Source organism: Schistocerca americana, chromosome X, assembly GCF_021461395.2.
Source record: "Schistocerca americana isolate TAMUIC-IGC-003095 chromosome X, iqSchAmer2.1, whole genome shotgun sequence".
Lineage (NCBI taxonomy): Eukaryota > Metazoa > Arthropoda > Insecta > Orthoptera > Acrididae > Schistocerca > Schistocerca americana.
Genome location: NC_060130.1, coordinates 938,445,713 through 938,459,105, shown reverse-complemented (window position 1 = coordinate 938,459,105; position 13,393 = coordinate 938,445,713). Strand labels below are relative to the sequence as shown.

Genomic DNA, 13,393 nt, shown 5'->3' with positions numbered 1-13,393 from the left:
AGATGATGCTGTTGTTTGTCATCTAGTTCAGTCATCGGAAGATCAAAACAAATTGCAGTACGATTTATATACGATATCTTTATGGAGCCAAAATTGGCAATTGAACCTAAGTAATGAAAAGTGTGACGTCATCCACATGAGTGCTAAAAGAAAGTGCTTGGGTAGTTCTTGGGTAGCTCAGTTGGTAGAGCACTTGCCCGTGAAAGGCAAAGCTCCCGAGTTCGAGTCTGGCTCCGGTACACAGTTTTAATCTGCCAGGAAGTTTCATATCAGCGCACACTCTGCTGCAGAGTGAAAATCTCATTCTTGAAACATCCCCTAGGCTGTGGCTGAGCCATGTGTCCGCAATATCCTTTCTTTCAGGAGTGCTAGTTCTGCAAGGTTCGCAGGAGAGCTTCTGTAAAGTTTGGAAGGTAGGAGACAAAGTACAGGCAGAAGTAAAGCTGTGAGGACGGGTCGTGAGTCGTGTTTGGGTAGCTCAGTTGGTAGAGCACTTGCCCGTGAAAGGCAACGGTCCCGAATTTGAGTCTCGGTGCGGCACACAGTTTTAATCTGCCAGTAAGTTTCATATTAGCGCACACTCTGCTGCAGAGTGAAAATCTCATTCTAAAAGAAATCCATTGAACTTAGGTTACACGATAAATCAATCAAATCAAAAAGGAATAAATACAAGTAAATACCTAGAAATTTCAATTACAAACAATTTAAATTGGAAAGAACACAAAGACAGTGTTGTGAGGAAGGCTAACTAATGACTGTGTTTTATCGGCAGAGCACTTAAAAGATGCAACAGATCTATTAAAGAGACTGCCTGCACTACGCTTGACCATACTCTTTTGGAGTAGTGCTGCACAGTCACAGTCTGCAATCCTTGCCAGATAGGATTAACAAAGCACGTCGAGAAATTTCAAAGCAGGGCAGTACATTTTGTATTATCAAGAAATTGAGGAGGGAGTGTCATAGACATGATACAGGTTTTGGGGTGGACATCAGTACAACAAAGGTGTTCTCATTGTAGCGGGATCTTCTCACGAAATTTCAATCACCAATTTTCTCCTCTGAAAATATTTTGTTGACGCCATCCTACATAGTAAGAAGCAATCATCAGAATAAAATATGGGGAATCAGAGCTAGAAGAGAAAGATATGGGTGTTCAAGAGTGGAATAATAGAGGATTATAGTGAAGGTGGTTCGATGAACCCTCTGCCGGCCACTTGAATGTAATTTGCAGAGCTTCCACGTAGATGGAGATGTGGAAATGGGTGCATCCAGCAGTCTTATTGTTTGCTGCCTACTACCTCCCCTTCAAAGACCGTCTTCAGTCTATAGCACCACAGTGCAGTTTCTATCACATGAAATGTGTTGACACAGGAGTGTGTCGGTCTCTGCCCTATGCTCATTAAATCCATACATAAGAATTCACTATCCTGCTGTCCTGCTGTGTATCTGAAGAACAGGCCTTTAATTGAAACCTGAGAAACCACTCATTAAAATTTTGTATCTGCACATTGTGTACATGGCAACTATCACTTTACTGCAGATTGCAGTGTACTCCACCACACGATTCTTCTGGGTTATCATTAGTGTGGCAAATCTTGAGATTGTCCACCATTCATATGTCAGTGACATTGAAAATGTACTCTCAGATTCATCTATCTCATTTACTGGTGCAACTCCATTGTGCCAATGGGTCTTTGACAACCATGAGTAAATTTTGAATGAATTAATTTTTTCCTCTTGCCAGGTTAAATAGCTTGGTATAAGCATACATATGCTGAACATGACTTCTTTAAAAAGTGATACCTAATTTCCTCATTGTCAGTTCAACAATTTACTGCCTCGAGCTACCAGCAGCAAAACTAATCAATATTGATGCATTTATACACTACTGGCCATTAAAATTGCTACACCACGAAGATGACGTGCTACAGACGCGAAATGTAACCGACAGGGAGAAGATGCTGTGGTATGGAAATGATTAGCTTTTCAGAGCATTCACACAAGGTTGGCGCCGGTGGCGACACTTACAAGGAGCTGACATGAGGAAAGTTTCCAACCGATTTCTCATACACAAACAGCAGTTGACCGGCGTTGTCTGGTGAAACGTTGTTGTGATGCCTCGTGTAAGGAGGAGAAATGCGTACCATGACGTTTCCGACTTTGATAAAGGTCGGTTTGACTGAATGCCCAGGCGTTTCGAGGCCGTTATTACGGCCAGAGGTGGTTGTTCTGGGTACTGATTTCTCAGGATCTATGCACCCAAACTGTGTGAAAATGTAATCACATCTCAATTCTAGTATAATATAACTGTCCAAAGAATACCCGTTTATCATCTGCACTTCTTCTTGGTGTAGTAATTTTAATGACCACTAGTGTATCATATGTTACAGTACAGCACACTGAGAGTCTGCTGCCAGTAACTGCCCTTAACACACCAGTTAATCATTTTTAATGTTCTTAAAAACAGAGTAGTTCCGTGTAATGGCTTATTCCCCACTTGGCTTAAAATTCAATAGTAAGACCTATGAAATAACGTAGTTCTAAAACTGTGTGTGATTCTCTGTACTTGACTCATAATGTGCCTTGCATTTTTGTTTACTCCAATATGCACAATTGAACATTTAATGTACAGGGTGGTCCACTGATCGTGACCGGGCCAAATATCTCACGAAATAAGCGTCAAACGAAAAAACTACGGTAGAAAGAACGAAACTTGTCTAGCTTTAAGGGGGAAATCAGATGGCGCTATGGTTGGCCCGCTAGATGGCGCGGCCAGAGGTAAAAACGGATATCAACTGTGTTTTTTTTAATTGGAACCCCCATTTTTTATTACATATTCGTGCAGTACGTAAAGAAATATGAATGTTTTAGTTAGACCACTTTTTTCTCTTTGTGACAGACGGCGCTGTAATAGTCACAAACATATGGCTCACAATTTTAGACGAACTGTTGGTAACAGGTAGGGTTTTTAAATTAAAATACAGAACGTAGGTACGTTTGAACATTTTATTTCGGTTGTTCCAATGTGATACATGTACTTTGTGAACTTATCATTTCTGAGAACACATGCTGTTACAGCGTGATTACCTGAAATTATCACATTAACGCTCAAAACGATGTCCGTCAACCTCAATGCATTTGACAATACGTGTAACGACATTCCTCTCAACAGAGAGTAGTTCGCCTTCCGTAATGTTCGCACATGCATTGACAATGCGCTGACGCATGTTGTCAGGCGTAGTCGGTGGATCACGATAGCAAATATCCTTCAACTTTCCCCACAGAAAGAAATCCGGGGACGTGAGATCTGGTGAACGTGCAGGCCATGGTATGGCGCTTCGACGACCAATCCACCTGTTATGAAATATGCTATACAGTACCGCTTCGACCAAACGCGAGCTATGTGCCGGACATCCATCATGTTGGAAGAACATTGCCATTCTGTCATGCAGTGAAACATCTTGTAGCAACATCGGTAGCACATTACGAAGGAAATCAGCATACATTGCACCATTTAGATTGCCATCGATAAAATGGGGACCAATTATCCTTCCTCCCATAATGTCGCACCATACATTCACCCGCCAAGGTCGCTGATGTTCCACTTGTCTTAGCCATCGTGGATTTTCCGTTGCCCAATAGTGCATATTATGCCGGTTTACGTTACCGCTGTTGGTGAATGACGCTTCGTCACTAAATAGAACGCGTGCAAAAAATCTGTCATCGTTCCGTAAATTCTCTTGTGCCCAGTGGCAGAACTGTTCAAAGTCGTCGCCATTCAATTCCTGATGCACAGAAATATAGTACGGGTGCAATCGATGTTGATGTAGCATTCTCAACGCCGACGTTTCTCAGATTCGCGATTCTCGCGCAATTTGTCTGCTACTGATGTGCGGATTAGCCTTGACAGCAGCTAAAACACCTACTTGGGCATCATCATTTGTTGCAGGTCGTGGATGACGTTTCTCATGTGGCTGAACACTTCATGTTTCCTTTAATAACGTAACTATCTGGCGAGCGGTCCAGACACTTGGATGATGTCGTCCAGGATACCGAGCAGCATACATAGTACACGCCTGTTGGGCATTTTGATTACAATAGTGGTAAACGGTCCATTTTAACACGGGTGATGTATCACGAAGCAAATACCGTCCGCACTGGCGGAATGTTACGTAATACCATGTACTTATACGTTTGTGACTATTACAGCGCCATCTGTCACAAAGCGAAAAAAGTGGTCCAATTAAAACTTTCATATTTCTTTACGTAGTACACGAATATGTAATAAAAAATGGGGGTTCCTCTTTTAAAAAACGCAGTTGATATCCATTTTACCTATGGCAGCGCCATCTAGCGTGCCAACCATAACGCCATCTGGTTTACCCCTTCAAAATGGTTCAAATGGCTCTGAGCACTATGGGACTTAACATCTGAGGTCATCAGTCCCCTAGAACTTAGAACTACTTAAACCTAACTAACCTGGACGTCACACACATCCATGCCCGAGGCAGGATTCGAACCTGCGACTGTAGCGGTCGCGCGGTTCCAGACTGTAGCGCCTAGAACCGCTCGGCCACGCTGGCCGGCTACCCCTTCAAGCTAGACGTGTTTCATTCCTTGTAGTTTTTTCGTTTGATGCTTATTTCGAGAGATATTTGGCCCGGTCACTATCAATGGAGCACCCTGTATACAGACAGGTCCACAAGAAAGTGTATACCATTATCTGTATGAAATAAAAGACACTATTATGAGCATATATTTACATGAAAAGACGTGTTATTACTAATTGCAGAATTACCTGATATCCAATTTCAGCTGTTATCAATTATAGCTTGGCACCTTTTTGGCATGCCTTCCATGAGATTTTCTGCATATTCTCACAGTAACAGTATCCAAATCAACCTGATTTTATATGACAGCTGCTTCAAAGTATATATTGGCTTTCCTTTAAGCTTCACCTTAATATATGACCAAACACTTTTGATAGGATTTGCATCTGGAGGAATTGCAGGCGAACACATCAAGGACACCCAATTGTCTTACTTCTGCACTGTACAGAGACGGCTGCGATGTTTTGGACCATTATCCTCTTGAAGCACCTAGTTTGCCTTGTTTGAACCAAGGAGTTCTCTAATGGAGCTCAGAAGACATTTTTGATAAATGTTGTTCATTTTTACGCGTTTAAATTCGCCGCTAATTAGTGCAAATAGCCAAAACTGTAACTGACGAAACAAAACATTCAAGTCCCACCCTGTTTATCTATACAATGTGTAAAAGTTCATTGATTACAGGTACTACCAGAGATGTTGCTGCAGATGTTACATTTAACATTATGCATACTGTTTCTTGTGGAACTGACTGTATTCTCTCCATTCCAACTTTCTCAATGTTCTAAAGAAATAACGTGCAATTTTCACAGGTTGTTCTATTTTACATCATGTCCCTTTATGAAACATATTTTTTGGTGTGTCCATTTATCCTTAATAGTCTATTATTTTCATTTTCACTGATTTTCACTGTTGATTGTAGTCTTTTACACTGAGTCATTCCTGTAATTTCACCAGCCACTATTTTGAAAAACTTTATCATCATCATAGACATCTAAATATCCAGCGCTTTTGAGTAATCTCTTTCTTATCCTCAAAACACTACTTAAATTTCAATGGACACAACACAGACAAAAATCGCTTCTCTGTTCCTTTACAATAAAATAATCTCAACAATTAATTTGATTACAATTGCAAGTATTTGATCCCTGTTTCTAAGATTGTCGCATGGCTTTTCAAACATTTGCATTACTCTATAGAGACGTTTGCCTATCTCCAGTCTGCCTTCACATTCCAGATTTCCACAATATAAAATAAACATTTTTATTTCTACATACTGTTGTCTCTCAATTTCTGTATGCCACCTTGCTTGAGGTGGGTAGCATTTTTTTAAAGCAATGTCGTGTTTAAAAATGTTTTTCTAATAGTAAAATAATAATAGTTAAAAAACAAATTACAACGTAAATATCAAATAAATTATGAAGTAGAAATCATTGTATATATGAAGAAAAAAACATGTTCCAGTAGCTTAAGGCATATTTTTCACTGAGCAAGTTACTGTAATTGTAAAACTGACTAATCCTTACATTAAAGCAAGAGGTCCCAGTTACAATCTTTCGTGAATGTCTTTAAAAGTCATATGTGAAACTGTAATGCATAATTTACTTCAACTGCATTAAAATATGTTAAAAACAATATTATGGCTATGTTTTCTGCATATAAGTACGATAATGTACTATATTGTTTTCTAAGAATCCACTCCATAATTCGCCATAAGACATTAAGAAAAACTGTGGAAAACATAAATCAGGATTACCAACTGCGGAATAGCACTTCAATTTTGACTAATTCCAAGTACAATGCCCTAAGCATTGAACCAGTTCACCTGGTTATCATGTGTTGTGGCGTAGCAAGACAGCCACGCCACGGAAGTAGCCGAAAGGCACGCGTTTAGTTCACGCAGGCAAGAGATAGGTCTGTAACTATCTGCTCGGCAAAGGAGCGAGGCTTCATCAGTGTAGTCGCTAGCTACGTCGTCCGTACAACTGGGGCAAGTGCTAGTCAGTCTCTCGAGACCTGCCTTGTGGTGGCGCTCGGTCTGTGATCACACAGTGGCGACACGCGGCCGATTTAAAGCTACCACCTAGCAAGTGTGGTGTCTGGCGGTGACACCACATCATGTACTGAATGGAAGTTTGGAATTTCATCTAGGACATTAAGATATCTTGCCATGAATGAAAACAATTTACTAATCCAAACACTATTGGCTAAATTCATTCATTTCCATTTCCTCAACTTTCAAAAGACACTCTAAAAATAGTAAATTCCATTACTGAGTAATGGGCTTTGAAGGCAAGAATGATGTCTTCCTTTTTTGGTAAAGTTTCAACAAAATTTGTTCTCCATTGTCTTCCTTCAGCCTGTGGATAATGTTCCTGACATGTAACTGTCATCTGAAGGTGAGCATAAGCCAAAGGTAGAGCAGTATACTGTAGTGTTTGTATTGTCACGGAAAGAAAGGAGAAGGCAGAGACAAACATTTGTCTGATTTGTGCATCTTCATATTTTCATCATGTAATGAGTGTTCCATAAAATTTCAGGCGTGCAGCGGCATAAATTTCACTCCCTCTTCTAATATTTTAGCTGTATATCGTTCAACCATCTTCAGAGTGAACAAAGATGACTAACACTTCAGCAATTACTCAGTCCTTTTAAACCTGCGGGCCACCCCATTGCACATGTGGCCACAGAACTTTTAAGACAGACCTTTTACACTAGAGGAAACAGATAAACAATGATGCAATAGAGCACTCAACCACCATAGGTAAGACATCCTGGAGACTAATCAATAAACATTGTAAAGCCACCAGCAAGGGACAAAGTGAACCAGTGAAAATTAGATATGAGGGCCATCTAGTGAAAGATCCAAATGAAGTATGTGATTTATTCAATAAGCATTTTATCTCTCCTTTTGACCAACCAGCTCCTATTATAGATCTACAGGCTGGCACACCAAATGATGTCACGGATGGTATAGAGCTCGAATTTATGGAGGTTAATGAACAGGAAACATTTAACACAATACAAAAGCTGAAGAACAAGCACTCATCTGGATGGGATGGTATCCCAAGTGTGGTGTTAAAGAAATGTGCAAATTAAATAACTACACCTCTTACCTATCTTATCAACTGTAGTATTAATGAAAACATATACCCAAATGCCTTAAAAATAAGTGTAATTCAGCCAATCCATAAGAAGGGAAATAAAGAAGTAGTTTCTAATTATGCAAGGAGTGAAGGAAAGTTTTAAGAATGGGCTTGTAATTTACAATGGTAGTACTTACATGCTACTGTGATGCATCTCCTTCAAAATAGTCCCCTTCTGACTGAGCACACTGACTCCAACGGTGTTTACACTTTTGGAAACATTCCTGGAATTTTTTTGTTATGGATGCTCTCCGTATTTGCCTGGATGTCTTCAGTCGAGTCAAATCGCTTCCCTTTCAGTGAAAATTTCATTTTAGGAAACAGGTAGAAGTCCGCAGGGTCCAATTCAGGGAAATATGGCAGTTGTGGAAGCACAGGAATTTTGAATTTGGCCAAAAATTCAACGATGGAGATGGCATGATGAACCGGAGCAGTGACATGGTGTAGCACCCAACTAAGATCTTCAGTTAAAATTGACTGAACTGCATAGAAACTTAAATTAAGTTCATTAGACATCTCACTAATTGTAAGTCTATGATCAGAGCACACTAAGTCACAAACTTTCACTACATTTTTATTCGTTTTGGAGGTGGAAGGATGGCCAGACCATGGTTCATCTTCAAATGATTCGTGGCCATTTTTAAATCTGTTGAACAGACGAAAATATTTGACTGGCTCATATAATTATATCCAAAAGCTGTTTTAATAGTTCATAGGTCTCAGCAGCTGATTTCTGGGTTTTAAAACAAAATTTCACACAAACTTCTTGCTCCGTTTTTATTCACACTGACAGAATCCGGCAACAAGCCCTAACAGACCCGCACTCAACCAGCTGCCACGATGAACTGAATAAAGGAAACACAGTTTCCTGTCAGAGGGCGTTCAAGCACAAGGCAATGAATCACTCCCTATCCTCTATGCACCTGCACACCAAACCAGTAAGCAGTAGCGGATCCATTCTTATAACTTTCCAGTCACACCTCTTAGACCGATATCACTAACCTCTACCTTCAGTAAAATATTTGAAAGAGTTATCCTATCCCAACTCTACATTTTTCTCAAGACACAAAATGCTTACTGAATCGCAGTATGGGTTTAGGAAAGACCTAAGCACGGCCAATGCTATTACCAGTTTCTTCCATGAAGTATAGAATATAGAATGAGGTGTGCACTCAGCCAGAATATTCCTTGAGCTGAGCAAAGCTTTTGACTCAGTAAACCATGAGCTTCTCTTAAAAAACTGCAGGCGTACAATATCAGTGATGCATCAATGAAAGTTCTATCCACCTATCTGGTGAATACGAAACAGTGTACCAAACTTACACATCGAATTGACAATAACATCTTAAATTTTAAATCCACAAGTGAAACAGTGACACAGGGGTCCCTAAAGGCTCTATTCTTGGACCTTTCCTATTTTTAGCATATATTAATGACGTTGTACATCCCATTAACTCGCACATTGTAAATTATGCTGACGACGTCTAATTTTTATTTCATGGTAAAGATTGTGAGGAACTGAGATTTTCAGCAAGTAATGGGATACTAGAATTAAATCCATATTTTCATGCACAAGGATTAAAGGTCAATGTAAATAAATTCCAGATGCTAATATTTACAACTGGCAGCTCACACTACTCATGCATAAATGAGGTAGTCAGCATAGTGGCAGAGGAAGCTAACAAATGTAAATTTCTAGGAAGCCATCTGTACTCAAACCTCTGGTGGATTAGCCACATTAACGCTGAATGTAAAAAAGTCAGCAAATGGGCTGTACCTTCTTAGCCAACTGTCCAAAATGGTGCCCACCCACATGCTTAAAACTGTATCCATCCCAATCTTAGCTACTGTATAGAAATTGAAGGTTGTGCTGCAGACATTCACCTTAACAGAGTACTATTGCTACAAAAAAGAGGGTTAAGGATTATACATGGATTAGGCTACAAAGACTTTTGCCATGATGTTTTGAGACAACACAACTACTTCACCATATACTCTTTGTATCTTTATAAATTAATTACTTTTTTGTCTCACAGAAAACTGAAGTAACTAAATGTAGTGATTTATGTAACCACAACACCAGGTCCAAAGAAAATTACTACCGACACAGAACAAGATTAAAAATGATGGACCAGAGCCCGTATACTAATGGACTGATACGGTATTATAAACTGCCAGAGTCCAAGAAATACAGTAATAAAAAGCAATTCAAATCAAAACTAAAAGAATTCTTAATTGAAAAGTGTCACTATTCACTCAAAGAATTTTAAATGGTTAAGTTTAAGAGCTGTGAAATAATGTACAAAAAAATTGGCTGAATTAATATGTCTAAGATGTAATGTATTTTGACAAGCATCAATTTACTGTTTAACTATTACCTGTAAAGCTAAGATCTAAATGTATTTTATGTTTGTAACTGTACGTGATGTTTGCAAAAGCCATCATATTGATGACTACACGTAAAAAAATCTAAATAAATAAATAAATGAACAAGGTGCCAGAGACGTTGATCAGCGGCAAAGAGGTACAACATATGCATGAAAATAGATTTATTGCTGCACAGTCATTTCACATGGTGATATTGTTGTATCACTGTAAAGCTCACTGTCGTAATGTCTTTGTGCGTTTATTACAGAAAGTGCCGGATTCCATGATTTGTCCTAACTGAAGTCGTTTTCTCTATTAATTAAATTCGTTACCAAAAAAATTTCAATTCCTTCTTTCACTACTGAATCCCAGAAAGATGAAGTCAAGGCTAAAATTTTGACGTTATCATACACCATAGACTAGTGTCAATACAGTGCTCTGCCAGCGACAGTTTATTAGGTTGTAAGAGCTGGGTATACCTGTGCTGCACTGTACGTCTCTTGTGGAGCATATATGTTGTCCATCTGATGTATGAACGGCCACACTCAAAGGGGATCTTGTAAATGCCATGCTTCCAAAGCACTAAATCTTCTTTAATGGAACTCAGGAGTGCTACTGTCTCTAGCAGAGGGTGAAAATCACTTTCACTTGGTGTTTTCTGGGGATCCATCCTATTTCTCATGGTAGGCTTCCACGTATGACAGAAAAGCCACGGACTTAAAACTTTGTGTGTCTTCTGCATTCCTTATGCCCACTGTTGGTCCCATTCGTAGGGCCTTTTATACCTGTTGCGGAGAGTACCCATTGGCTTCAAAAACTCTTCTCAAGTGTAGAATCACTCAAACTGAACAGTTCAGATGCATTAGTGTTCCTCTTTCAGAATCATCATTTCTTACTGGCAAAACCTTTGATAAAGAGTTTTCAGCTTTGTTTGAATATGTTTTGACCTCGACATATTTTTAATTCAATAACGAATTTTATGAACAGACTGATGTTGTCACCTTGGGTAGTCCTTTGTCGCCCTTTGTGGCCAAATTTTTTATCGAAGACTTCGAGGGAAATGAACTGAAATCTACTAGTTTGAATCCCACAGTATTTTGGAGGTACGTCAATGACACGTTTGTAGTACAGTTCCGTGGTGACAATAAATTAAAGAATTTTTAAATGATCTCAATTCCATTCACAGACAAATACAGTTCGTGATGGAAATCGAAAAAGATGGGTGCTTTCCAATTTTGGATGTTTTGGTACAACACAAAGATGATGGCCCTTTGGGACGTGCAGTATATCAGAAACCAACCCATACTGATTTATATTTATGTTCATAGCTGCCACCATCCTTTGCAGACGATGAGTGTACTCAGAAATCTGGTACACAGAGCACATATCATTGTTGACGACAGCAGTCTGGAGGACGAGCCTCTACAGTTGAGAAGACTTTTTGAAGCCAATGGGTACTCTCCACAGCAGATATGTGTGGCACTATGAATGACACCAACAGTGGCCATAAGTAAAGTTTTAAATCTGTGGCTTTTCTGCCATATGTGGGAAACCTATCATAAAAAATAGGACGCATCCTTAGCAAACACAAAGAGCTAGGATTTTTCACCCTCCACCAAAGACAGCAGCATTCCTAGGTTCCATTAAAGATGATTTGTACTTCGAAAGCCCTGTCAGTGTGGCCATTCATACACTGGACAGACGACACGTGCAATCCATGAGAGCTGCACAGTGCACCACAGGTATATCCAGTTCTTACAACCTAACAGACTGGCGGTGGCAGAGCACTGTATTGACACTGGGCACTCTATGGTGTATGATAACGTCGAAATTTTAGCCTCGATTTCATCTTTCTGGGACTCAGTAGTGAAAGAAGCAATTGAAATTCAGTTGGTGATGAATTTAATTTATAGAGATAGCAACTTCAGCTTGGACAAGTCATGGAATCCAACGCTTTCTGTAATAAATTCACAAAGACATCGCGTCAGTGTAGCTCACAGTTATACAACAGTATCACTGTGTTCGTCGACTGTGCAGTCATAGATCTAATTTCATGCATAAGTTGTGTCTCTTTGCCGCTGATCAAAGTCTCTGGCACACTGTATATCTGTCGTCACATGCGCAGTGACAAGGTCTGAGGGTTTAAAAAGACAGGGCAATTGCAGGAGTGTCAGTCGCCTCTGCTCACTCTGAAGATGGCTGGATAGTATATAGCCGACATATTTGAGGAAGAAGTGAAATGTATGTGGCTGCGAAATTTTATGGAACATTTGTCTCACATACTCCACTACATGAGAGCAATGAATGTATCAAATTAATGTTGCAGGAACCAGCTGGCAGATCAATATCCGAAACAAATACAGGAAGAGATGCCAATAATTTGGATTAAAATTGCAGAGATCTCTAAGTTAACATGGAGAAACTTTTACGTATGTCCACTCTACAGAACACCTGAACGTCGAGGAATAATTATGACAAATGGGCTATCAACAAATTTTGTGCTAGCTATGTTATTACCAAGTGAACTTCCTCAATCCCACTGGATAAAGAGAGGAGTAGCACTTCTCTGCCAAACAAATAAATAATAGATATGCATTATATTTTTATTTGTCTGGAAGTATCAAATTATAGTCAAAATAAACATTCATAGCTTAAGCAATGTGTCACGCATTAATTTTATTTTCAGGTCACACCTACATACATATTGGAGTCATTCTGAAAGTTATGTAAGACACTTCCTACTGTTATGAATACTAATTTTTATTTTCGTCATAAATTATGTACATCAACTTAATTTACAGATTTTTCTTTTAGTTTTGAATATAGTCTCCATTTCTTTATGGATGTTTTTTAGTCTTCTGTAAGTCCTTTCCAACTACCCTAGTGGAACATGACTCGCCTATGATTTACTGATGGCACTTGCTAGCCATTTGCCAGATATCCTTAGCTTGCTGAAATATGGTTTTAGGTAGAAAGTTTTTAAGGAACAGATGCAACACAAATTTAGTTAACTTGGCCAGTTTTCACATTTATTATCACTCATGGCAACACAGTTCCCAGGCTTGTCTATAAGATTTTATATGGAATGTTAATCACAGGTAGATACTTCCAATAGACTATGAAGCATTTTGACAGAGACAATCATTTTAGATTGCACTTCCACAACTGAATTCTGACTGATGAATATCACAAAGCTGCTTTGAACACATAGTTACTGAACACAATAGAGCTCTGATAACTGATCGTAATACACAGATGTTAGTGTTACTGATA

At 39.2% G+C, this 13,393-nt stretch overlaps 1 protein-coding gene across 1 annotated transcript in view; it reads left to right on the top strand.

The window, feature by feature from the left end:
- LOC124556412 (dynein axonemal heavy chain 7-like) overlaps window positions 1-12,705 on the top strand; it is a 746,268-nt gene extending 733,563 nt beyond the window's left edge. The window contains exon 34 of the mRNA XM_047130371.1: window positions 12,447-12,705. Coding sequence (XP_046986327.1) covers window positions 12,447-12,705 — 259 coding nt within the window. The remainder of the gene's footprint in view (window positions 1-12,446) is intronic.
- The last annotated feature ends 688 nt before the right edge of the window (window positions 12,706-13,393 follow it).